Source organism: Amphibalanus amphitrite, unplaced genomic scaffold (assembly GCF_019059575.1).
Source record: "Amphibalanus amphitrite isolate SeventyFive unplaced genomic scaffold, NRLGWU_Aamphi_draft 000640F_arrow, whole genome shotgun sequence".
In the NCBI taxonomy this organism is placed as follows: domain Eukaryota; kingdom Metazoa; phylum Arthropoda; class Thecostraca; order Balanomorpha; family Balanidae; genus Amphibalanus; species Amphibalanus amphitrite.
In genome coordinates, this window is record NW_024882134.1 from 107,615 (window position 1) to 133,745 (window position 26,131).

General features: G+C 53.3%; 1 protein-coding gene, 1 long non-coding RNA gene and 4 other non-coding genes across 12 annotated transcripts in view; 4 read left to right on the plus strand and 2 right to left on the minus strand.

Annotated features, from left to right (window-relative positions):
• Window positions 1-26,131, plus strand: part of LOC122363799 (eIF-2-alpha kinase activator GCN1-like) — a 47,885-nt gene that overhangs the window by 19,009 nt on the left and 2,745 nt on the right. For 4 of the 7 annotated variants that reach the window (XM_043333460.1, XM_043333459.1, XM_043333462.1 and 1 more), the window contains exons 12-41: window positions 7,418-7,568; window positions 7,704-7,828; window positions 8,525-8,703; window positions 8,823-9,033; window positions 9,417-9,615; window positions 10,193-10,437; window positions 10,732-10,831; window positions 12,214-12,461; window positions 12,758-12,867; window positions 13,209-13,413; window positions 13,950-14,080; window positions 14,259-14,361; window positions 14,898-15,092; window positions 15,836-16,082; window positions 16,393-16,629; window positions 16,992-17,171; window positions 17,641-17,789; window positions 18,088-18,228; window positions 18,552-18,747; window positions 19,099-19,238; window positions 19,665-19,813; window positions 21,161-21,272; window positions 21,557-21,772; window positions 22,058-22,260; window positions 22,608-22,746; window positions 23,035-23,493; window positions 23,713-23,862; window positions 24,118-24,542; window positions 24,779-24,990; window positions 25,825-25,964. In XM_043333460.1, the coding sequence (XP_043189395.1) occupies window positions 7,418-7,568; window positions 7,704-7,828; window positions 8,525-8,703; window positions 8,823-9,033; window positions 9,417-9,615; window positions 10,193-10,437; window positions 10,732-10,831; window positions 12,214-12,461; window positions 12,758-12,867; window positions 13,209-13,413; window positions 13,950-14,080; window positions 14,259-14,361; window positions 14,898-15,092; window positions 15,836-16,082; window positions 16,393-16,629; window positions 16,992-17,171; window positions 17,641-17,789; window positions 18,088-18,228; window positions 18,552-18,747; window positions 19,099-19,238; window positions 19,665-19,813; window positions 21,161-21,272; window positions 21,557-21,772; window positions 22,058-22,260; window positions 22,608-22,746; window positions 23,035-23,493; window positions 23,713-23,862; window positions 24,118-24,542; window positions 24,779-24,990; window positions 25,825-25,964 (5,697 nt within the window). The remainder of the gene's footprint in view (window positions 1-7,417; window positions 7,569-7,703; window positions 7,829-8,524; window positions 8,704-8,822; window positions 9,034-9,416; window positions 9,616-10,192; window positions 10,438-10,731; window positions 10,832-12,213; window positions 12,462-12,757; window positions 12,868-13,208; window positions 13,414-13,949; window positions 14,081-14,258; window positions 14,362-14,897; window positions 15,093-15,835; window positions 16,083-16,392; window positions 16,630-16,991; window positions 17,172-17,640; window positions 17,790-18,087; window positions 18,229-18,551; window positions 18,748-19,098; window positions 19,239-19,664; window positions 19,814-21,160; window positions 21,273-21,556; window positions 21,773-22,057; window positions 22,261-22,607; window positions 22,747-23,034; window positions 23,494-23,712; window positions 23,863-24,117; window positions 24,543-24,778; window positions 24,991-25,824; window positions 25,965-26,131) is intronic. The other 3 variants (XM_043333463.1, XM_043333466.1, XM_043333465.1) reach the window with 1 other exon arrangement.
• On the minus strand, window positions 1,888-3,732 carry LOC122363808. The gene is made up of 2 exons (XR_006253427.1): window positions 3,606-3,732; window positions 1,888-1,939 (listed from the first exon to the last, which is right to left on the minus strand). It is a non-coding gene; the product is annotated as an uncharacterized LOC122363808 (long non-coding RNA).
• Window positions 6,577-6,648, plus strand: Trnap-ugg. The gene has a single exon. It is a non-coding gene; the product is annotated as a tRNA-Pro (tRNA).
• On the minus strand, window positions 8,311-8,382 carry Trnap-cgg. The gene has a single exon. It is a non-coding gene; the product is annotated as a tRNA-Pro (tRNA).
• On the plus strand, window positions 14,491-14,562 carry Trnap-agg. The gene has a single exon. It is a non-coding gene; the product is annotated as a tRNA-Pro (tRNA).
• Window positions 20,618-20,689, plus strand: Trnap-agg. Its single transcript has one exon. It is a non-coding gene; the product is annotated as a tRNA-Pro (tRNA).

Consider the following 26,131-nt stretch of genomic DNA (forward strand, 5'->3'; position numbering starts at 1 on the left):
TTGCGAATCACAACATGCTTCTCTGGCAGGGACATCTTTGCGAAGACCTCACATGAGTCCAGTGGATGCCTCTCTACGCACAGGACACACTTCCACCTGTAGCTGTCAGGAGCTGATTGGCTACTGCTGGTTGCTTGGTAGCTGGGATCAGTTCTTCTGAAATTCCTGTCCGACTTCCTTTCAGCTACTGCACCAGTCGAAGAAGCGAATGCTCCAGCTCTGTCTCTTGTTTTCTTCAGTTTGTCTTGGTCTGTCTCCAGCGATACTGGTCCACAGGCGACTCGAGCCTCTTTGGTCAAGAAGTTGACAAACACTTCTAAGCCTGGGTACTCTGACTTGTCGCGTTCATAGATGTGCTCATCTACAACCCTCCTCCAGCGATCTACAAGATATCGTGGAAGTCTTTTCAGCAGCTGGGTAATATCATCGATGTTCCCAAGATTGTTGAGTCCTGGTACTGTCTGAGCTGCCACCAGACAACCTTCCAGGAAATCTGCCAGCTCACGAAGGGCCTTGCCATCTCCAGGCCGAACATGTGGCCAGCTGTGGAGCCGCTGCCTATAGGCATTTGCTGTGACAAAGTCGTTTCCATACCTTTCAATCAGTTTCTGCTTTGCCTTAGAGTAGGCATCCACACTTCTCAACTGGAGAAGTCCTTGAATTGCACGTTTAGCACTTCCACCTGTGTAGGTTGCAAGATAGTGCAGTCTTTCTGTGCTCTCAGTAGTCCTTGACTCAATGTAACATTCAAATGACTTGAGCCACATTGCGAACTGCTCAACGTCACCCTTAAATACCTCAGGTTCAAGAACAGGCAGCTGGTTCTGTGACTTTGATATGATATGTGCCAGTCCTGTCAAAATTCCTTCGGCCTGAGCATTGCCATCTGAGTTCTTCTCTTGTGTTTTCACATTTGTCTTCACTTGTGTGTCCTTTTGATACTCATCTGGCCCATCTTCATTCAGAAGTTCTTGTTCAAACTTTTCGCTGATATCCTCTTGTGCGTTTTGAATGTCAAGCTGCACTTGTAACTCCAACTCCTTTTCTCTCAGCTCCAGATCCTGTCTTTCCTTCAGAAGTTCTTGTCTTTTCTTCACGGCCATCAGTTGCGCCTTCACTTCTGCCTTCTTTCTCTCATCCTGGAGACGCAGCATCATGAGGTTTGCTCTCATTGAACTTGATGTCGTACTAGCTCCTGCCACAGAGCCTTCAAGCTTTGTTTCATGATCAGTCAAAGCAAGTTCCTTTTGCAAAGCATCCACACCCTCTTTCATCTGGTTCAACTGTACCCCTATTTCTGCGTGGCTTGACAGATGCTCCTCCTTTCTGTCTGCAGGAAGTAGAGCTTGCAAATCGATAGCTGTTTGCATGAGCGTCACATATCCATGAAGCCACTGTCTCACCTTCTTTGTCACTGTTTTGTGGAAAACTTCATCTGCCTTGACCCTTTCGGACACATCTTCTTCCAACAGTTCAGCTCCTGTCTTCTTCAATTCCTTTAGAAGAACATTATAGCTCTTCTCCTTGGTTTCTAACTGGTATGCGGCACCTTTCGGATTTAATGTGACCTTTCTCCCACTCCTTCTAGCGAGCAGTGCTGCACCACCTTCCTTCGTTTCACCTTCCAGACCTTCCATCTTCTTACTTTCATCCATTTCAAAGCAGTTTCAAACAAAAAATAAAAGAAAAGTAAACACTACAGGTACAGGTTTATAGGTCGTTGGAAGAACTGAAATAATATGAGGCAAATAAAGTTCGACTCGGTGTATAGATTGTTAGTTCGGGTCATCTAACTACCTACAGGTTCAGAAATTGGTCCCAACGTTCATCTGGTTTTGTTCGGATTGGGGGATTTTTTACTGTAGCAGCATGTGGATAGGACATCAGTTTTCCTTTTAATTCAGTATATTCATCCAGATCCGCAATGCCACGTAAAAAACTGAAAAGACACAACACGGTATTATAACCCTCGTTTCCTCAACATTCCTGCGCCACATTCGCAACCAACTGATAACTGACTATAATATCTGACTAGAATGTTTTTGTTCACTCTTCAACATAACAAACTTAGGCAAAAAGGTATATGTCAAGTTTACGTCCTAAGCACATATCAATGATAATTGTTTCACATTCCTACGTATTTTGACGTGCTGAATCCAAAAATCATACTTACATGTCTCGCAAGAACAAAATTATCACCAATACACTAAGCAATTACACCTTCCCACAACACACGATCAAAACAAATCGAGAGGAAATTGAAAGTGTCCAGCCTTGCCATTTGTGAAAAATATTTTGTCCTTTTTTAATGTCGAGAAATAAAAACATTCAATATATTATAAAAATAAATAGGAAATATGTAAAAAATATTTATTTAAAAAGAAATATTATTATTAGAAATAGAATAGCAAAACAACAAAGGGGAAATGTTGGGAACCGGGGTTATTGGCTGGGGGGGGGGGGGGAGGAAAGGAAAATCCTGAGAACTGGGGGGCGATTACTTGTGCAAAGTTGGCCAAAATCAAGAATGATATCTAACAGTTGCTATTCAACTGTGAATAATGACGTCATAATATTTCTCGCGGCGAAGCAGCGCAGTGCCGAAGGCAATGCCTTAGGAGAGATTACAGGCAAGAGTAAATCAAATATTTTTAGGTTAAGTGGTTATGTATCTGGCTTCAGGCCGAAGGCCTGAAGCCTGATGCATGACCACTTAACCTAAAAATATTTGATTTACTCTTGCCTTTCGGCCTGAAGCCAGATACATAACCACTTAACCTAAAAATATTTGATTTACTCTTGCCTGCAATCTATTCCTGCAAGCAACTTTTTCCTTATCCCCGGTAGGCAAAAATCAGTAGGTTAGGTTAGGTTAGGTTAGGTTAGGTTAGGTTAGGTTAGGTTAGGTTAGGTTAGGTTAGGTTAGGTTAGGTTAGGTTAGGTCAAGTCAGGTAAGGTTAGGTTAGGTAACAATTAGATTTGAGGCAAGAACCCCGATTCCTAAAATTTCCCAAATATTGTAACCATTCTTATCGTATTTTTCTCCATCCCCTCCCCACAAACCCCGGTTCCCGACATTTCCCTATGACGTCATTTTCATTTTTTCTCTCCCCCACCCATGAACCCCGATCCCCAACATTTCCCTGTTTTTCTAACCCTCCCCACCCAATAACCCCGGTTCCCAACATTTCCCCTTTGTTGTTTTGCTATTCTATTTCTAATAATAATATTTCTTTTTAAATAAATATTTTTTACATATTTCCTATCTATTTTTATAATATATTGAATGTTTTTATTTCTCGACATTAAAAAAAGACAAAATATTTTTCACAAATGGCAACGCTGGACACTTTCAATTTCCTCTCGATTTGTTTTGATCGTGTGTTGTGGGAAGGTGTAATTGCTTAGTGTATTGGTGATAATTTTGTTCTTGCGAGACATGTAAGTATGATTTTTGGATTCAGCATGTCAAAATATGTAAGATTATGAAAGAAATATCATTGAAATGTGCTTAGGACGTAAACTTGACATTTACCGGCAAAAACATCATCTAATCATAAACAAAAGCATACATACCAAAATATTAAAGAAAATACATTACTCACTCCGTCCCATGTCCCTCGGCTCGCTTTTCGTTCAAAACAATAACATTTCTTGCGCAGATGCGGCAAAAAACAGGGCCCACGCGGGCCACGCTGGTGGTCACCTAAACCACTGCAGTAAATTGATGCCAGCGGGAACAGGTACAGTCTACCCATCCAGGCAGTCTCCCCGCGAGCGAGGACAGGCCCGTGAGCTGCGACTGGACAATTCCTGGGATAAGCCAACGATGACAAACGGTCGACCCAGACCGCCTTCTGCAATGCATGGAGCTAATTCGGCCTCAGGAACAAATGACCGGCTGCAGGCTCACAGAGGCGGATCCAGCTCAGAGTTTTTTTTTTTTTGGGGGGGGACCATAACAATTTATCGATTCTTTACATGCATCGTCCATAGGCGTGCCGCGTAATGTTAAAATTATGCCGTTTGGAGGGTAGGGGCAAATGCCTATTTTGCCCCCTGGATCCGCCACTGCAGGCTCATCACTTTCCACTGGCGGATCCAGAATCGTGGCCTCGGATGCTGCGAGGGATGTACCCATAGGCGTCGCCAGAGATTTTCGGTTGGGGGGGGGGCAAAATCAACTTTTGTGTGAAATCTTGCCTTTCCCCAGTCGCTACTCACTCATTTTGCATATCATTCGACGCGCAATGGTGCGAGGAATCCGATGGTGACAAAGTTTTCCTTCTAGCTATGACATGTATGTTTTTACAGAAAAAAATCGAAATTTTGAAATTTGTGGACAAAAACGACCGGTAGAAATTCGTGGATGCGCAGCCGTGGGAATTTCAGACGGCTCCGGCTCCGGCTCCGGAGAAAAAAAAATCGGTTCCGGCTCCGGCTCCGGGTGAAATGCCATGGCGGCTCCGGCTCCGGCTCCGGCTCCAAATGCTCAGTACGTCCCCTATACAGTTAAATACGGGTCGAAGAAAATAGACGATGGGATTGGTGCAAGTTGCTTCTGTATTTGCATAACAGGGCTATTTTCATATTTTGAATACCGCATGTTTTACTGCCATGAACTGTCAAACCGAACTAGGTCAATAATTTTTGCTCTTAAAAAAAGGAGCCGGAATCGCCCCCTTTTTTGACGGCTCCGGCTCCAGCTCCGGCTCCGGGCTATATTGTTTCACGGCTCCGGCTCCGGCTCCGGGCAAAATGTGCCGGCTCCAGTTCCGGCTCCGGCTCCGCACCCCTGGGTAGAATTACAGTGGCTGCAAAAGACGACGCACTGCAGAGGGCCCCTGTGCAGACTCTCGTCACTCATGATCATTACCCAGAAAAAGGTGAAAAACGCCCCATTTAATCGGATCACCCTGCTAAAACCTCCATTCACGCATGCATGCAGAGGTTTTACGTGAAATGCATAGGGCTTATCCCAGCCGCCGATTGTAGCTAAGTTGGGCATTCGGCGGAGACTGAGAGCGAATGTCGGAAGTGTGAATCGGAAGTAAATTAGTTGGTAATTCATCTTTGCTCCAGTGGAAGGAAGTGTTTTGTTCACTCGAGTGCGAACAAAAAGTTTCTTGTTTTTCGTGTGAAGGGAAGCGCTGCAAACGTGAACAAAAATGTTAAACGGAGCCAAAAGTTACGCACGGCATAGCGGCAATGGATCCCTTAGAGATAGGCTTTGGACTTCCAGGCCATCTCAAGCCACTCAGGGTCAGTGTGGACTCTCAGAAGCCTGCTTAGGTTCCCGGAGATCGGCGTGGGTCACCCCAAATATTTACGTGTATGTGGTGCTTTACGGCTTTCCGAGCCCAAGGTGGGGCCCTCAGAAGCCAGTGTGGGCGGCGGGCGCTAAGAGACTAGGCCCAGAGTGAGCCTAGAGCCCTCGGATAACTGTGAACCGTTGGGGTCTGTGTTGAATCCCTAAGGACCCTATGTAAGGACATAAGAAGCATGTGTTGCGGCCCATCAGATGCCGGCTTGGGGTTAGCAAAGTCTGTCGCTTCAAAAGTTCGGCTGAACTGTCAGAGGCCAGTTAAGGTTCTCATAAATTTTCGAAGGCATCCTAAAAGATTCGTGTGGCCCTTCAGAGGTCTACGTATGTATAAGGTCCTAAAAGATCCCTGTATGGGCCCTCAGAGAACATGGACACCAGTGGGACTCTCAGTGGCCGGTTTGGGCCCTCTGAAAGCTTTTTAGACATCAGTGGAGCTCCTTAGGAGCCTGTGTGGAAAGCAAGCTCATGAGCCCTGCGGCACTTGAACGGTACTTGAGCCTGTCGCAGACATTTGACGAGTCGAGAAAGGCCCCATAGATTTCGTGTCACGCTTTGAACGAAAATTATGTGTCAGCACTCCAAAACTTATGAAAATCAGCTATAAAATGTAATAAAGAACCAACTAAGAACATGGAATGAATCACAGCATTGACATTTCCGAGTCTGGAGTCGGAGTCTTGAAGATTTTGGGGACTGCGACTCTGACTTTGGTTTGAACTGCACGCTCCAACCGAGTCTGATCTTACAGACATTCTCAGAAAGGTACCCCTATTTTTTCCCGACTCCAAAATCTCATCGGATCTGTATCGATCTCAGGGGGTGCCCGGTCCGAGGTTGGGGGGGGGGGGCAAGCTGCCCCGCTTGCCCCCCCCCGTGGCGACGCTTATGGATGTACCTATCAATATATCCCCAAAAAAGCTTCTCCAAATCAGGAAAAATCCTGGAATTTCGATTTCTTTGGCTATGCTGAGCAGTTTAAGCAAACTATTCGTAATAAACGCTGTGATCATGACGTTTTCACAAAACAATAAATGTTCATCATCGATTTCGGGGGCTGCATGGGAGAGGCAGGCCCAAAACACCCTTCCCCCAGATCTGCCTGTGTCACTTTTGGCTTAATACGGCTCATGATTCTGCAGTCGTGCACCGCTGCGCCTGCAATTTGCAATATGCTTGGCGCGTCACTCAATTCGCAAGCAATCGTAAAGCGCGCTCCATTCCGATCAGTCCAACTTCGGAAACGGGGTCTCGGCTCGTTGGTCTAGGGGTATGATTCTCGCTTTGGGTGCGAGAGGTCCCGGGTTCAAATCCCGGACGAGCCCGTTGGTTTTGGCTTGCACTTGCAGCAATGCAAGAGTGATTTGTGGCTCTGCACACATTGATATGTCAGGCTGGGATCCGGTCGGGGAGAGAAGCTTCGATATGTGAGTAAATGGTGTGTCCAAAAATATCGAGGCACCAGAACAAGACTACTTTTTTATTAAAAAGTAAGCGGCACTGACTGAGGGGAAAGACAAATGAACACATAACAATATAGATCATCATTGGCATTGTATAATATTTTCCCGAGCACCTTGTCTTTGAAAAAAAATCCAAACAATTCTCAAATTCAGGATGATGTTCGCGCCTGAATGCCTTCGCTCGGTTGACCTCGCTGCATAAAGATACTTCGCTTGTGAAGCTGCTCACCACCGTCTTGAGGGCTTCTACGGATTGCGGGGCCAAGCATTCTGGTAACACTTATGTAGAAGCCCCCCAAAAGGTGGTGAGCAACTTTGCGGTGAGGAAAGGCAAGAGGCCCTCATTTCATGAGCCACCAAATCAAGGGAGTGGAAGATTTGAAGTGTGAAAGTTGTCCTTAGTCTGATCATCGCCGGGGGTGGGGGGGGGGGGGGGTGGGGCAGGAACTGATTGATGACAATGGAAGTGCGCTCAAAAGATGTGTCCCAAAATACTAATTGCAAAAATGCATTGAATAGTTATGTAGCTCTGTGTAGTCTGTGATCTGTCAGTGCCACTCACTGAAAAAAATCGCTTTTACAAATACCCCGCTGACCGGATCTGACCTGGTCTGTCCTGGCTTTGTTTCAGCGGTCGTCGGCGGACCGCGAGCCGACCGACCTGACCTCCGACCTGGTGGCCTACTGCCTGGCGTCTGTGTGCTCCGACAAGGCCGTGCAGCCGGCAGAGGCCGAGATGTTGGCGCTGCGACTGCTCCAGCCGGCCCACCACCCCGCACTCGGTGAGTCCCGCTCGTGTGCCTCTCATATGCTTCCTCTCCATGTTTGAGAGTAACTTGAAGTAAGATTACCCTGCCGGTGGTCTGTCTGTGACCTGACCCACCCGTCTGACCCCTTGACCTCTGCGTGACCTCCAGCGGCCGACCACCCGGACCTGTGGTGTCGGATCGTCACCAAGATGGGCCTGGAGCCGGCCGAGTTCATCCGTCACCGTCAGACCAATCTAGTCAAACTGTTCACCGACGACTATCAACCCACGCCGGTACGTTCGCATCGCAACAGCACAGTCAGCTGATGCGGGATACCCGGACTTCGAGGCGCTGAATGAATGAATGAATGAATGAATGAATAAATGAATGAATGAATGAATGAATGAATGAATGAACGGATGAATGAATAAATGAATGAACGGATGGGTGAATGAGTCAATGAATGAATGAATGAATGAATGAATGAATGAATGAATGAATGAATGATTGAATGAATGAATGATTGAATGAATGAATGAATGAATGAATGATTGAATGATTGAATGAATGATTGAATGAATGATTGAATGAATGAATGAATGATTGAACATGTTTAAATTTAAGAGTCGATGGGCTTATTTCTATTGTTTTGATGAGTCGCGTTTAATTTACTTGCATAATAATAATTGGGTACGGGAGTTCGGGGGGGGGGGATGCTGTTGCATTGCCGAATAGGCTGCAGCTGGTGCAGACAGCGATGAGAAAAAGAACGATTGGGCTCGTCCGGGATTTGAACCCGGGACCTCTCGCACCCGAAGCGAGAATCATACCCCTAGACCAACGAGCCGATGGAGTCGGAGCGGGAATCAATTCATTCTGTAAAATAGTTGTCATTCCGCGGCCGTCGCACTGCGCGCGCGTCAACCTGTGCCCCGGACTCGGGTCACCCAGCTGACTCCCCGCTGACTGTCGGTCGTCGGTGCCGCCAGACGTGGGAGGCGGCGTTCTCGACGCTGACGACGCTGGCCGGCGACGTGCTGCTGCCGGACGTATCGCAGTTCGTGCTGAGCCGACTGCGCGACGAGCGCCTGATGGCCGTCACACTGGAGGAGTTCAACATCTATCGCACGCCCGAGGGGACGCTGTACGACACCAGCGTCAAAGACAGGTGAGCTGTGTTTTCCCAATGTACTAGCAAGTAGCAATGCACTAAGGACACTCTTCTGCCGTCCTTTGTCGCTTCTTCCTCGCCGTGCGTCTGACTCCCGGCCTCCTGTCTTCCCATAGCGCCAAGGAGGTGCAGTCAGGTAACATTGCGCGTGAGAGCAAGCTGTACTCGTACAAGGAGCAGATGGAGGAGATTGCGCTTCGTAAGGAGTTGGAGGCGAAACGGGCTCGCGAGGGCCGCGCAGGGCCCGAGAAGCTGACGCCCAAGCAGAAGGAGGCGGTGGCCCAACAGCTAGAGAAGGAGAGCAAGATCCGGAGCCGTGTTGCAGAGGTGAGCGTTCCGGTGGGCTGATTGACGGACACCGGTTCGGAGTGTCCGGTGGTCAGTCGGTGACCGCTTTTGTTCACAGCCTGACGTCTGTTTCTGTCGGTGTTCCGTGTGTGCTGTGTCCTTGTTTTTGTCTCTGATCTGCACCATCGTGTTCCTGCGGCGTGTCCCTGAGGTGCGCGTTGTGACTCCTTCGGTGCCCGCTACGGCCTCTCCAGGATACCTACACGTCTTTTGTGCTGTGACCTCCCCAGTATCCGCTCTGACCTCTCACGTACCCGTTGTGACCCCTAGTACCCTCTGCGACCTCTAGTACCCGTTCTGACCTCCAGTACCCGCTGTGACCTCTCTGTCACCCGTTCTGACCTCCCCGCTCCCGTCACCAGGTGGACAGCCAGTTCAGCGTGGCCGCCTCCCTGCTGCGAGGGGCGGTTGGCGGCGACCCGGCGGCCCTGCAGCAGCAATACACAGAGCTGGTGCCGGCGCTGCTGGCCTCCCTGCAGTCAGCTCTGGCGGCGCCGGTCACCAGCCAGCTCTGGCTGCGGCTCGTCCGACTGGCCTTCGCCAAGGAGGACCACGTACTCGGTGGGTGACGGGATGTCGGCGGAGGGCTGATCTGGGCAGGAGAGCTGGCGAGAGGGATGGTGGGGCGGCTTGGTAGATGTAGCGAACTTTGAAGCCGGGAGTCAGACGGTTTTCGTGGCGAAGAGATTGTGCCTACTTTGATGTGTTTTTTTTTTATTATTATTTAGGTCTTGAAGCCCAGCTGTTTCGGTGACGGCATTCTATACCCGATTTCTTTGCAGCTTCATAATTTCATCCATATTTACGTTTCCTCTCAACAGCGCACCGCACTGACCTCTGCCGTCCCCGTCCACACCAATGCACGTCCCCCTCACCGTCCCTCCCTCTCCCCTGGCAGCGGAGACGGTGGCGCGCGTGACGCTGCGCCTGTGCGCGCCGCAGTGTGTCCCTCACAGCCCCCCCCCTCTCCGCCGGCAGCTGAGACGGTGGCGCGCGTGACGCTGCGCCTGTGCGCGCCGCAGTGCGTCCCCCTCACCGTCCCTCCCCTCTCCCGGCAGCTGAGACGGTGGCGCGCGTGACGCTGCGCCTGTGCTCGCCGCAGTGCGTCCCTCACATTCCCCCTCCTCTCTCCCGGCAGCTGAGACGGTGGCGCGCGTGACGCTGCGCCTGTGCGCGCCGCAGTGCGCCACGGACGCCGGCTGGGAGGCCGAGCGGCCGGCGTCGGCCGTCTACCGGCGGGTGGTGCTGGCGCTGTACGACCGCTGCTCGGCCGGGGACGGCTCGCCGCTCAGCGCGCCCGCCTTCATCGTCTGCTTCCCGCTGCTGCGCCATGTGCTGGAGACGGACACCGAGAACGAGGACGTGATGATCAAGGGACTCAAGGTGAGGAGCGGTGGAGGGATAGGGACAGCTACAGAACACATAATTGACAGGCAAACTCATCGTACTAATGGCTCTACGAACTAAGAACGGATATTCTTATGCTTGTCACTATTTCAGTTATGCCATGATGGCCTAGGTCGATTTCTCTTGTTTTCTTCTTACAGCTGGCTGATAGCTTGCGCCCTTGTTTGTTTCACCCGTTTATCCGCGCGTATCCCGTTCACGAGACAACTCGTAAGTGACAAGTGTCCCGTTCACCTAAGTCTGACGCTGTCTCGTCTCCCCTCTGGACAGCTGGTGGAGATGCACGCCCAGCTGCGTGGCGATGGTGACCTGCTGGACCCGTCCCTGCTGCCGCGAGAGGCGCTCGACAGGCTTGTCCTGCGCATCATCGGTAGGTCATGTCACTTGTCAGGTCAGGTTGGGTGGGATAAAGTGGCGGTCCAACCGGTCACGAAGCCACTGACTCGGAAGGTTCTCGTGATGCGATCCATAATTGTTGTTCTCGCGGGTTAAAGTGTCCAGGATGTAAGATAACTTAGGAAATAAAATTTTAATTTTTGTGCAAGTTCTAACTTTGCCTGGACTTCAAGACGACAGACGTTTTTTGACTGTCTGCATGACGTAACATCTTACCACATCAAGTAAAAATAATTACGAGCGAGCGAGCGCAGCGAGCGAAGTGAGTCTTTTCAATATAACGAAAAAATCTCAGTATGAGCGGCCCGGCCCGGCCCGGCCCGGCCTGTAACGCTTTTGAGAGGCTTATATCTCAGCAACCGCTGGACCGATTGGCCTGCGGTCTTTTTTGTTGGGTAGCCCCATCCCTTCTACCCCGTAATTGACTCCTTTTGATACATCTCAGTGACCGTCGTGGCACGTGCCACGTGAAAAGTCAAGGGTGTTCAAGCTGTTTTGCAAAAGTAATGATTTTGAGAGGCTCATATCTCAGCAGCCGCTTGGGCGATTGACTTGCGGTAATTTTTGTAGGGTAGCAGCATCTCTTCTACCAAAAATAGGATACTCTCGATGCATGTGGGTCACCCCCAGTGCACGTGCAAAATACAACAATAAGAGGTGTCAAATTTGTTCCCATTTTAATAACTCAGTAATTACTGGGGCGATTTCGCTGAAACTTGGCATACAGGTAGGCACCCACCAGGCAATGCATTCCCATGTGTTGCGGTTAGGGCGCTACTGCACGTGCGCACGTGCAGGGGGCGTTTCCAGATCTCGAGAACGGCTGGGCCGATTGCGCTCAAATTTGATACACGGTTGGGGACCGGTTAGTAGGGTGCCGCGCAAAAGTCATTTTGGAACCCGTTTGCACGTGCGCACGTGCAGAATGCCGCCTCCAGATCTCAGGAACGGCTGGGCCAATTGCGTTCAAATTTGGCACACCGCTAGCGACCGGTTAGAAGGGTGCTTTGCACAAGCTCGTTGGAAGTACCCTCTCGCCCTTCCGCACGTGCAGGGCTCACTATCTCGCTCGCTCGTTCTTCGCCCAAAAGGCGTTTTACTGGTAAAGTAAAAATAAAGTAAAAATATCCCAGATGATGCTAGCTCACGTCTAACTGGTTGTCGAGATTAAGCATCAAATCATCCATGACCCCCGCTCCGTCGCACCACCGCATTTTCACCACTCCAACCTGGCGTCTCTATGTTTTTTTTTTTATATGCTCCACGCTCGTCTCTAGTCTGTCCGTCTCCGCCCGTCCTGACCAGCTTTCCGCCCTCTCGCCGCCTTCCCCCCTCTCCCTCCTCCCCGTCCTCCAGCCGTGCACGGCCGCCGGCTGGCCTCCGAAGTCACGCCGCCGCCGCCTCTCTCGGTCACCACCACCGCCGTCACCACGGCAGGCACGGCGTCGGGCCGCGTGCAGCAGAAGGCGTGCGGCGCCCTGCTGGAGCTGGCAGCGGCCGCCGCCGGCGAGGAGGGCTGCGCGGTGGCCGGCAGAGCCGAGGTGCAGGTGCTGCTGGACGCTCTGCGCAGTCCGGTCGACTCGGTCCGGGATGCCGCGCTCCGGGTGAGTGGAGAGGGGGGGGGGGCGGGAAGTGGAGTGGGTGTGGGCGTTGCAAGAAGGTTAGGTAGGGTATGCTGGCCGTTAAGGTAGTGGTTTTAGGACCACTTTATGAGTTTAAACAAAATATTACTCGCATAATTGCGATAGCGTATGCTAATTCTTCTTCCATGTTAACTTAGTCGTACTCACAGCTTTAGTCTATCATGGTCAGCCGTACACAGTATCCGTCAGATCATTCAGTCATGCAACTGATGACCCGTTTCCCACATCTGACTCACACATCTCGTCGTCTCCCTCAGAGCCTGGACGTTCTGGCGGACGTGCTCGACTGTCTGGAGGGCTCCGACCTGTCCGCAGTGCTCGCCGAGCGGGTCTTCCTCGCACGATTCGACGTCTCCGAGGAGATCAAGTATGTTCCTACCGCTGATGATCGCCGAGAGGTGACATTGGGAGAGATCTGATTTCAGCCGTTTGTTTTACTACCTTTTCTTTATAGACGAATAGTTCCGATATAAATGTTCTGTAACAGAACCATTGCAACATTGTCAGTTGTGCCCGGCGACGAACAATGCCGTATAATTTTTAGTCGGCCAGTGACCTGCTGTGATGACCCGACGGCTGTCTGGGCCGCTTGTCGCCCTTTACTGACCTGTTCCTTACCTCGTCTCCAGGTCGGCCGGTGACCTGCTGTGGGAACGCCTCTCGCTCACCGAGGGCCCCTGACTGACCCGTGCTGCTCCCTATCCCCAGGTCGGCCGGTGACCTGTTGTGGGAGCGCCTCTCGCTCTCCGAGGGCCCCTGGATGATCGCTCCGCTGCTGGAGGACGTGGTGTACCCGGAGGAGTGCGTTCAGCGGGCGGCGGCCAGCGCGCTGGCCAGTCTGGTGGACGGACACAGAGACCAGACCGCGCCCGTGCTGGACCGGCTGCTGGCGCTCTACGAGGACAAACTGCAGGTCAGACCGGAACGCCGTCGTGTGGCACTGTGGCTAACGGAATGGTGGATGTTTGAGTTGTTTGGAAAGCTGCTCATAGTCGGCAGTTCTTTTGTGCTTTGTGTCGTGTATCTTTATGCATATGAACAGTGGCAATGACCTTCTTTTTCGCTTTTCAGATGTAAGCCTTGGACCAAAGTGCATTTAATCTCGTGTTCAGTTTGCAGATGCCGTCGCCGTTATGGACGGCAGGGCTTGAGGATTATTAGATGCGCACTTCGGTCGGGTGGTGGAGGAATATATGATTCTGTCTGACACTTTGTGTTTTAGATGACTATCACTCTGTCGGTGCTGGATCAGTTTGGTCGGGTGGGGGATATATGACTCTGTCTGACTCTCTGTTACAGATGACACCCCCAGTACTGGACCAGTTCGGTCGGGTGGTGGAGGGATGCATGACTCAGTCTGGCACTCTGTTACAGATGACCCCCGGTGCTTAACCAGCTTACTCGGGTGATGGAGGGTTGTATGATTCACTGTTGTTTTCTGTGTTACAGATGACTCCGCCTGTACTGGACCAATTCGGCCGGGTGGTGGAGGAGTCTTTGGATATCTGGCAGCCCCGCGTCGGTGTGGCGCTCGCCCTCAAAGCCATTGGACCGTTCTGCACTGACGACCTCATCGCAAAGTACGTCTAAGATCACTCAGCTGTCGCCCATTGCTCACCAAAAGTGTGGTGAGGCGCTATCCTCTGACCTGTGCCCTTCTTTTCTCAACTGCTTCTGTGTCTAGTCTTTTTGCTCCAGCCCATGCCCTGAGAAGTAGTCCCAGCTGAATGTGCTGACCGGGCCGGCGCCTCTCGGCAGGATCATGTCGTTTTTCGTACCGACCGGCCTGGGTGACCGCGCGGCCGACGTCCGAAACGGAATGCTCTCGGCGGCTCTCACCTGCGTCGAGGCTAACGGGAAGGTGGGTGTGGCCTCTGACGTCGCTCAGACAATCGTTTCACTTTCACTGGTGCCGGTTATCGGGCTGTGAGAGCAGGCACAGCGCTCGGTCCACGCGCTCGCCGGCAACGGAAAAATTGTTGTGGTAACTGGCTCGTTGGTCTAGGGGTATGATTCTCGCTTAGGGTGCGAGAGGTCCCGGGTTCAAATCCCGGACGAGCCCACTGTTTAGCTCTGGAGGCATGTGTTCTGTATACGATGGACGTGTGAGTCGTGAGAAACACGGAAATATGCAGGAAATACTGCAGTAGCGGTGGCCTGGGTTCTCATGACAGTGAGGCAGGGCTGGAGTAATGAGAAACCTGGACTCTCACAATTCAGCCCCTGCTGATCTCAGGGCTTTCCCACAAGAACATCTGGCCTTTTAACTCGCTCTCCGCCCTCTGAAATTCTATGCGGCTGGCCGCCACCCAGCTATGCCCACTGACCCGTCGTATGTGTATGTGCATTCAGTCGTCACCAGTTATGCCCTCTGACCATCTGTTTATGTCTGCGCAGGAGGCGGCCACCAGTCTGCTGCCCGTGTTTGACGAGTTCCTGGACTCGGCGCCGGCCACGCAGAACTACGACTCTGTCCGCCAGTCGGTCGTCATCCTGATGGGATCGCTGGCCAAACATCTCAGCAAGACGGACCCCAAGGTGAAGCCGATCGTCACCAAGCTGATCCAGGCGCTGGACACGCCCTCCGAACAGGTACGGATGGAGAGACAGACGGCTTGGACGACTGGACTCTAGTGAGCCAAGGTGGGGATTTTTTGTGTGAGTGTGGGGGGTGGGGAGTGGATGAGAGGAGACCCTGATATTAGCTGGAGTCCACCAGTCCCCAGGTACAGCATTGGCTGTGTCCTGGTTTCGGTTTGCGGCATGACCTGACCTGACCGGACCTGTGACCTCAGGTATAAACCTTGGCGTCCTGTCTGACCTGACCTGGTCTGACTTGTGACCCCAGGTACAAACCTCATGGTCGTACTATCTGACCTGACCTGGTCTGTGACTTCAGGTACAAACCTCCTGCCGTTCCGTCTGACCTGACCCATGATCTCAGGTATAAACCTCCTTGCCAACCTGTCTGACCTGACCCGACCTGTGACCTCAGGCACAAACCTCTGTGGCGTCATGTCTGCCGGCGTTGGTGCCTGACCTGACCTGTGACCTCAGGGTCAAACCTCTGGCGTCCTGACTGCCCTGACCTGACCTGTGACTTCAGGTACAAACTGAAAACCTCCGTGGCGTCCTGTCTGACTTGACGTGACCTAACCTGTGACCTCAGTTACAAAACCTCTGGCGTCCTGTCTAACCTGACCTGACCTCTGACCTCAGGTACAAACCTCTGTAGCGTCCTGTCTGCCGGTGCTGCTGTCTGACCTGACGTCCTGTGACCTCAGTTATAAGCCTCTGTGGTTTCCTGTCTGACCCGATCTAACCTGTGACCTCAGGTACAAACCTCCGTGGCGTCCTGTCTGCCGGCGCTGGTGCCCGCCATCAAGGAGGACGCTCCGGCCATGGTCCGTCAGATGCTCGGCCGTCTGCTCGAGTCGGATAAGTTCTCCCAGCGGCGCGGCGCCGCGTACGGTATCGCCGGCCTTGTCAAGGGCCTGGGCATCCTGGCGCTCAAACAGCTGGAGATCATGACGGTGCTCATCAACGCCATTCAGGACAAGAAGGACTGCAAGAAGCGAGAGGGTGCGTACGATCAGATGCTGGCGACGGACCTGCTACTGCAGCAGTGTGGTGTGGTGGGAATATAAACGTAATGTAGGTTGAAAATCACTATTGATTTCTCGTTTCACAAATGATAGCTTAACCAGTAGCTAGTGTATCTGATACCGGCTGATGTTTTGAATTTGCTCGCCTTTGGTGGTTTCCCCGATGTTGATCAGTCGTCACCCTGTTTGCCTCCCACGCGTACCGTTGACTATCCATGAGAAATACCTCCTCCTCTGTCAGATGACTGAGTGACTGAGTGACCACACCTCTCTTGTTCGTCCGCCAGGTGCGCTGTTTGCCTTCACCATGCTGTGCAACATGCTGGGCCGCCTGTTCGAGCCGTATATCGTACACGTGCTGCCGCACCTGCTGCTCTGCTACGGCGACTCCAACTCGTACGTGCGTGAGGCCACTGACGAGACGGCGCGTGCCGTCATGTCCAACCTGTCTGCGCACGGAGTGAAGCTGGTGCTGCCCTCGCTGCTGGCCGCCCTGGAGGAGGACTCGTGGAGGACCAAGGCCGGTGAGTTGACCGAGCTGCAGGGTGGGGAGGAGAAGGGGGAGCGGGCTTTTCTAGGGTGGTAAGAGTAATGCTTGAGTGTTGATTTTGAATTACTTATCGATGTGTGATGAATCTACTTAGGTACACATTTTTTTTACGTAACCCATGTCTTCTTTTTTCAGCAAATTTTGTTGATAAGTCTTGCGATCGGTTCAAGGAAGGAAGAAAGGACGGAATCGAGGAAAACGTTACCCTTTGCGCGTTTTCTGTCGCGCATATTTTAAGGCTGTACGGGACCGCCATGGGACCACCATTGTGCTCTTCCCTCCCCCGCCTCTCCTCTCGTTACTTGAACTGACCTTTCGGTCTCGCGCCTTTGACAGGCTCCGTGGAGCTGCTGGGCTCGATGGCGTTCTGCGCGCCCAAGCAGCTCTCGTCCTGTCTGCCGAGCATCGTGCCACAGCTGATCGAGGTGCTGGGAGACTCCCACCAGCGGGTGCAGCGGGCTGGCGCACAGGCACTCAAACAGATCGGCTCCGTCATCAGGAACCCCGAGATCCAGGGTGGGTGTTGATATGGAATACCGAGATCCAAGGTAGCTGACTGTACGGATCCCTGAGATCCAGGATAGGTGATAATATTGAAGTCCGAGATCCAAGGTAGTTGATAATATATAAGTCCGATATCCAGGGTAGGTGGCTGAATGGAACCCTGAGATCCAGGGTAGGTGATTACATTGAAGTCCGAGATCCATTGTTCATGATAATATGGAACCCTGGAGATGCATAGTAGGTGCTAGGTGATATCACGGGAAACCGAGATACGTGTTAGGTGCGGTATATGATCCAGACTTCAAGGGTAGACGACGGCAAGGAACCTCGAGGTCCAGGGAAGTTGGCTGTACAGGATATTCCGGTTCGGGGTGATAATGCACACAATCTTTGTCCATTGTGAGCAATGCAGCCCATTGTCATGCCAAGCCGTCTCCCGCCGTGTCGGTTCGTTTCTGACATCCCCCGCCTCCCCCGGCAGCGATCGTTCCGACGCTGCTGTCGGCGCTGCAGGACCCGGCCAACCGCACCTCGCTGGCGCTGACCATCCTCATCGACACCAAGTTCGTGCACGTCATTGACGCGCCGTCGCTGGCGCTCATCATGCCCGTGGTGCAGCGCGCCTTCCAGGTACGGCCACGGGCGGTTCGGGGCTCTGTTCATGAGTTACGGATGCTCACTTGTTCCATCGAGCACGGATTAAACGGTCTCGTAGCTTGATTTAGAAATAAGCTTGCTGGTAAGAACACAGAATAACTGAACTTGTACTCTGGCCTCTGAACAGGTGAACTGACTGAAAGCATTACAAAACTGAGAGTTCGTTTATCAAAAAGAGTAAGTTTTAGCTTGAGCCGTGCTTTCCGACACTTCGTATTGCGGCGGACTGTGACTACTGCGATGTCTGAGTTGTGCCTTCCCCGTCCCGCAGGACCGCTCCACCGAGGTGCGCAAGATGGCTGCGCAGATCATTGGGAACATGTACTCTCTGACAGACCAGAAGGACCTGGCGCCCTACCTGCCGGGCATCATCCCCGGCCTCAAGTCGTCGCTGCTCGACCCGGTGCCCGAGGTGAGCGCCGACCGCCGCCGGGGTGTCAGTGGAGTGGATTTAAGGATCAACCTACTTAGTGGATCGGAAAAGAAGAGGAACTTTTCCGATTCTGAAAATATAAGGAGCTTTACCGATCGATGCTAGAGATAAAATATGTAGTCATTCATCCAATCGTTCCGAAAGGATTTCTTACTTAGCTTGACTGGTGGCAGACTGCTCTCAAAGTGCAGCATGTGTGTTAAAGCGTCTCGGCCTCTTTTAGACTACCGAATGTAACATTGCCCTACCGTATGTAGCGGTGTCCTACCGTGCGTAACGGCCTCCTACCATCTCCTGCACAGGTGCGCAGCAAGTCCGCTCGCGCGCTGGGCGCCATGGTGCGCGGTATCGGCGAGTCGTCGTTCGAGGACCTGCTGCCGTGGCTGATGCAGACGCTGACCTCCGAGCAGAGCTCTGTGGACCGCTCGGGCGCCGCGCAGGGTCTCAGCGAGGTGGTCGGAGGACTGGGCGTCCAGAAACTGCACAAACTCATGCCGGGTGAGTGGAGAATGAAAAGGGAAGCGCAAACGGGCAGTGATGTAATAATGAAAGGAACATGATTTCTGGGGTGAGAAGCTAGAAAGCTGAAGAATTGGCATTTTATTTGTAATTGCCTGAGTCTCTCCAAATTTCTTTCATTGGGTTGCTACAAAGTAAGCGTTTTTTTTTTTGTAGAGGATTTGCACCAGGACGCCAGTGGCTGGTGTCATGGTGACGCGAGGAGACGCCAGTGACTGGCGTCTTGCTTGCCATCAATATTTTGCCACAAATAGCTTTGCACAGTGCACATCCTCATTGACCTCGAGCCCGACTGTGGCCACTTATTTATGCTCTCCGGTGTGTTCACAGACATCATCGCCACGGCCTCTCGGACGGACATCGCGCCGCACGTCAAGGACGGCTACATTATGATGTTCATCTACATGCCAATGGTGTTCCAGGAGGAGTTTACCCCCTACATCGGACAGATCATCCCGGCCATCCTCAAGGTGGGACCCGCGGTCAACAGACGGCTTCTTACAGCTGGTCTACATAACCACAGGTCCTTTCATTATATTCCAAGAGGAGTTTACCCCCTACATCGGACAGCATATCCCGGCTAGCCTTAAGGTGGGACCGCCGGCCGATGGATGTTCTACCACCTGATGTGTTATTGCTGAGGACAATGCTGGCTGGGTTGTGCTGAATGGTTAGCAGATTTTAGATGAGAAATATCTATGGTTCCTTCATGTTATCTTCACTCCAATTACAGCAGTTCTGTTTAATATCACATGTCTGTCGCGTGTTGGCACAACAACCCGGCCGGATCGAATGATGCCTTCACAAACCGTTTGTCCATCCTGTTTCTGGTAGAACACTGATCTCCGGTCTCCACCCACTGCCCGCTCTGACCGCGCCTACACCCTCCCCGACAGGCGCTGTCCGACGAGACCGAGTTTGTGCGCGACACGGCGCTGAAGGCCGGCCAGCGGATCGTGCACACGTACGCCGCCTCGGCCATCCAGCTACTGCTGCCCGAGCTCGAGACGGGCATGTTCGACGACAACTGGCGCATTCGACACAGGTTGGTACCGCGGTGATGGGTGGAAGGGGGAAGGTCACAGTACAATGGGTAATTTGTTTTTGTTTTTTGTTTTGTTGGGTTAGGCCCTTTCGGTCTGGCAAGATCATTTCAGAGCCGGGAGGTTGATAGGATATAGGGGGAGACATTGGTCTGGGCAGGCACCCTAATGAGTCGCCGGGGCTGAGCCCGTCCAGAGGACAGGCCACCCAGCCCCAAGGCACTCACTGCACCCGGCTACGGGGTGCGCTCCCTCGGGAGCAGCGGTGCCGCTCCAAGGGAGCAGCCCGCATGAGATAAAGGTGCCTGTCCAGCCCGGAGGGGGTTGCGGCGTGGAGGAGAAGGATTTCTGTATCCTGAGGATAGAAGCACGGAACGGTGTGGTTTTTGTTGTTAGTGGAAGGACGGGAACAGTCGCGCTATGGCCCCGAAGTGTCGCTTCGACAAGTCTAAGTTATATGCTCAGCTTGTTAAGTCAATCATTACATTGTTTGCCGCAATTTTTGGCTTAATATATTTTGTTTATTTGGAAGTACATGTATAAGTACGTATAGAAGTAGCTCGTCGCAGTGCCGTGTCTGGAGCTCTGACGTTCGCGCGCGGCATTGCTGCGCCGCTCCGAGCGCCGCCCCGCGGCCGTCCGTCTCGTGTCGAGCGGGCTGTGAGGCGGCCGTGTCGTCACTGATAACGTCACGGCTGAGGCCTGAGCCGGTCCGTGATTGCCGAAAAATGCGGTCAGTGGGCGGGATCTGTGAAACGAAAGCGCCCCGGCCGCTCGCTCCTCGCACTCCGGCGGCTTTTGCTCGTGGCTCGTTGGTCTAGGGGTATGATTCTCGCTTAGGGTGCGAGAGGTCCCGGGTTCAAATCCCGGACGAGCCCTGCGTTTTGAAGCGGTTGCAAATTGCAATTGCAATGGAAGGTGCATGTTATGAAGTGCACCTTGCAGAATTGCCAACTGAAAATGAGTATTTGCCGTGTGTGCATAATGCATAGCATTTATCGCTGACGGTAACAACATTGGTAATGAGCATATGTTACTCCATGAAGCTTTAATCAGCTGTCCCCTTCGTTGGATTGTGAGTAGCAGATGCAACACATTGTCGAATACCGATTTGAGAATGCTCATTTGCTTGTGACCCTTGTTGACAATCTCCAATGCCTTGGATGAGAAATGTGTGCCTCCCATCCATGCCGATGCAATCCGGGCGCTCAACCAGCCTCGTCGCCTGTATTTGCACCACACTGTAGGCACTGCTGCGAGTAGTCGTCCAGTATCTGCTGCCTGTTAGTTACACTCACGTCAGGTCCCGGTCTGTCCTATGATGTAACTCTGGCCTGGTATATTCACAGCTCCATCAAACTGCTGGGAGACCTGCTGTACCAGATCTCCGGCGTCTCGGGTAAGATGAGCACGGAGACTGCCGGCGACGACGACAACTTCGGCACGGAGCAGAGCCAGCAGGTGAGGGTTTGGTGGGGTGGTGGGGTGGAAAGAGTTGACGGTAAGAGGAGCCGCATGTCGACATTCATGCGAAAGTGCAGCTTTTTTCTTTAGTGAAGCCATTACCTCAGAAGTATGTATACGAGAAATAATTCCTGAGCGCCATAAAACCTTTGTGTTTTCTTATTATGTATCGCCCAAATAAATAAATTGCTGTTACAGATTTTGCTGCATCTGCCTCTGTATCCCCTGATCATCTGTGCTTTCAGAGTCATGCGGACTAACCACTCCATTTCTACCGCCAGAGTATCATCAAGATCCTGGGCCCGGAGCGTCGGAACCGCGTGCTCTCCGGACTGTACATGGGCCGCTCGGACGTTGCGCTGATGGTGCGCCAGAACTCGCTGCACGTGTGGAAGATCGTGGTGCCCAACACGCCGCGCACGCTGCGCGAGATCCTGCCGACGCTGTTCACCCTGCTGCTCGGCCACCTGGCCAGCACCAGCCACGACAAGCGGCAGGTCGGTATAAGAGGCAGGAGGCTGGGACAGGGCGTGCAGACAATGATAGCCAGTCGATTGGTTGGTGTCGAGGGACGGGTCTGCTAGTGGGGTCCGTTGCGGGCGGCAATGACTTCCTCTCAGCTCGCTTTACAATGTTTGCTATCACCGATTGCTATGTTTATGGCAATGCTCGCTACGCTTATGGCAATCATGCTTGCTACGCCACGTCACATTTCAAATGCATAAACCTCTACCCTGTCGCAGTATGTCCTCACCCGGCACGTTTCTTGTCGTCTCCGACAGGTGGCGGCCCGCACGCTCGGCGACCTGGTGCGGAAGCTGGGTGAGCGCGTGCTGCCGGAGATCATCCCTATCCTGGAGCGCGGCCTGGAGTCTGAGGAGGCCGACCAGCGCCAGGGCGTCTGTATCGGACTTAGCGAGATCATGTCCTCCACTAGCAAGGATATGGTGCTGGCCTTCGTGGACAGCCTGGTGCCCACAGTGCGGTGAGTGGACTGTGGAGAGGGGTAGACTGAAGGGCTGGGGGCCTGGTAGAGTGGCTGAGTGGACAGCTCGGAGTCCACAGTCCGGTGAGAAGGAGTCGAGAGGAATAGGGTGTACTACTGATGGGCTGGGAGAGATAGGATGGCTGTGTGTGTGTGTGGGGGGGGGGGATGGAATGGACGTGGGAATTTCTTTTCTTTTATTGACCCTGGCCCTTTCGGTCCGACAAACCTGCTGCGAGGTCGCTGAGGCATGATGCCTTAGCGGTACGGGGACTGACTCACAGGCGGATGTGCGTGGACTGAGCCTGGCGGGCCTCTGCTGAGTACTGACTGATCCATACCCACAGGAAGGCTCTGTCGGACCCTCTGCCGGAGGTGCGCGCCGCCGCCGCACAGACGTTCGACTCGCTGCACAACACGGTGGGCACGCGCGCCCTGGACGAGATCCTGCCGCCGCTGATGGAGCAGCTCAGCCAGCCCGACCAGGTACGGTGATGTGGGTCGGGGGGGGGGGGGGTGGGACGGCTGATGATGGTCCAGTCTTAGTTATGAACGATGCTGGGTCTCTGCAGTATAACCAGCAGATCAAGTTACGTTACTCTGGCCAATCTCCACGCCTACCGATGACCTCAGCAATTGGACTCTCACTCTTTGGGCGTTCAGCCTATTTTGTCAGCATCGACAGCACAGCAGAGCATTTACACATCCCGTAACCCCGTCGTTCATGTCCTAGCACTAATGTATGACGTTCGCCACCCTCTTCCCTCTCGACAGGCGGAGTACGTGCTGGACGGCCTGCGTCAGGTGATGACCATCAAGTCGCGGGTCGTCCTGCCGTACCTAGTGCCGCAGCTCGTAGCGCCGCCCGTCAACACCAAGGCGCTCAGCATCCTGGCCTCGGTGGCCGGCGACGCGCTGACACGCCACCTCAACCGCATCCTACCGGCGCTTATGTCGGCCATGGGCGACGCCGAGCCGGGCGAGGCGGCTGCCGAGCAGGCCGGCTACTGCCAGTCGGTGATCCTCTCCGTCACAGAGCCGGCCGGCGTGCGTGTCGTTATCGACGAGCTGCTGGAGGCGACGCGCGCCGGTTCGACGCCGCGCCGGCGCGCCGCCGCCGCGCTGCTGGCCTCGTTCTGCGGCCAGACGCGCGCAGAGTACGAGCAGCACGTGTCACAGCTGCTGCGCGGACTGACGCACCTCTTCATCGACGAGGACGACAAGCTGCTCCAGGTGAGCCATACTGGGATGACGTGAGATGGACTTGGATTGGTGTAAACGTTTCATCAGTTTGTACTTGTTGAATGGTGCGGTTAATTATAACCCATATCACTTACGAACCTAGTAATTAGGCATCACTCGCATCAGGACACAGCCCTAATTTTCTAAGCCGTCGTTCTGACGTTGTTTTATATACTCTGGTTCTGACCGCGCCGCTTCCACCCGTTCCAGTCTGCCTGGGAGGGTCTGAGCGCCGTCATCAAGCGACTGGAGTTGGACGACGAGCACAGCTACTACATCCCGGACGTGCGGCAGGCGGTCCGCTTCGCCGCCAGCGACCTCAAGGGACGCGACCTCATGCCCGGATTCTGTCTGGCCAAGGTGAGATATATATCTACTTTGCATGGCGATATGAATTGGGTGTCATTGGGACCGATTCGAGAGTCAATTGTAGATTGAAATGTATTCATTCAAGCAGCGTATGATCTGTGGAGCGGATGGCTCAGTCTTCAATATGACGTCTTGGTCAAATATTATTCACTCAGTGATATCTGGAGCAGTGTGTTTTCACTGTTCGCCGTCCTTTCCCGTCACAGCCAGACGTACGCTGATGATTTCCCTACGTCGCCTTTGCAGGGCATCACGCCGATCCTGCCGATATTCCGCGAGGCGGTGCTGAACGGCGCTCCGGAGCTGAAGGAGTCCGCGGCGCTCGGACTGGCCGAGATCATCCGCCTGACGTCGGCGGCGGCGCTGCGCACCAGTGTGGTGCACATCACCGGGCCGCTGATCCGCATCCTGGGCGACCGGTTCGCCTGGAACGTCAAGGTGGCCGTGCTCGAGTGTCTGGCGCTGCTGCTGGAGAAGGTGGGCCTGATGCTGAAGCCGTTCCTGCCGCAGCTGCAGACCACCTTCCTGAAGGCGCTCAGCGACCCGCACAAGCAGGTGCGCCTGCGCGCCGCCACGGCGCTCGGTCGGCTCATACCGATCCACACGCGAGTGGACCCGCTGTTCACTGAGCTGCACACCAGCATCCGCACCGCAGAGGACACCGGCGTCAGGTGAGGACTCATCGGGGTCAGGAGAGGGTTTTGGGGTCAAGGGAGGATATTGAGGTCAGGGAAGGGTACTGGGGCGGGAAATTGTTCAGAAGACTACCCGAATGGCATTCCTTGAATGGTAGGTGGACGGATATTAGGCGATGCTGCATTAGTTTGCAGCTGTTCACCCTGGTTAGGATTGTTCGCTGTTATTCTGTCTGTCTGTCCGTCTGACTATATTCGTCTGCGCGCTGCAGGGACACCACACTGCAGGCGCTGCGGAACCTGGTCGGCCCGGCCGGAGACAAGATGAGTGACGCGGTGCGCTCGCCGGTGCTGACCACCCTGCTGGAGCTGCTGTCGCACCCCGAGGAGAGCACGCGGCTGGCGGCGGCCGGCTGCCTGGGCACCCTGTGCCGCTGGCTGCCTGCCGATGAGCTGCATGTCGCCTACCGGGACACAATGCTAGGTGGGTGAAGCTTCCTGCACAGTATAACTGTACACTCGCTGCAACACTCGCTGTTTATGCCGTCAATCTGTGCATCGGTCTCAGTCAGCTATCGGCAAACCGGGAGCTAGCGTATTCCATGTGTGAATCATCTGCAGCGGAAAGTTGCCCATTACGATATGTTGTGTTTCACTGAAGTGAAGCCGCGCTGTCCAAGGCTACCTGCGGTAATGCTGGAAGGATATCATGCAATTAGACATGACATGGAGCATCATTTTCTTGTTCTTTTACAGTGTTTTATCATAGTCTTATCCATTTTAAACACGTAATTTATGACGTGTCAAGATTTTTTTGTAAAGAAGCGCGGCATTGTGTAGAATGTGATGGGTGCGGAGCCACCTCCGTAGATCTCCATTGGTGGCGCGTGCCGAGCGCGGAGAATTACGGACTGGTAAGGTCCGCTTGAACGCGGCCATCCATTCTGATGGCGGCCCGATGAACTTTGGCCGCGAAAGGCCGCCGGTCGGCGCGGCCGCTATGGATCTCCTGTCGGAGGTGATGTCGGGGGCAGTTATTTGGAAACGATGCCGGTACGTCGAGCGAGCTCTGGAGCTGGAACGGGACTGGTTGCGGACTCGGCTGCCATGGGCTGAAAGATGGACCGGGCTAACTACTAATGTGCTGATAATAACCTCGGATCTAGCTAATATCTGATGCACCGCGTCGTTGTTGTCAGGCCGTGGCCAATCACATCTATCATATAACTATGCCATCCCACACACCACTCTATCACATCACTAACTGCCGCTTGCACCATGCGAGTGTCCTGACCGACCGACCCCGCCCCTGTCGCAGATGACGACGCGATGCTGGACTGGACGGTGCGCCACGGCCGGAGCGCGGCGCTGTACGTGGCTCTGAAGAGCGCGCCCGATCAGGTGCTCACAGAGGACTGGGAGAAAAAGACGGCCAGGGTGATCGTCAACTACATGCAGGTACGGACGGAGGATACAATTACAGACTACAACTGCTTAGTCTCCGTTTGTCGCACCGTGCGCGAGCGGAAATGTTACGAGACATGAGCGGAGGTGGGGGTGGGAGCTGGTGTTGTGCGCAGGGTGGAAGAATGCACTCGAGTGTTGAATGCCAATCAGCGTGCGCC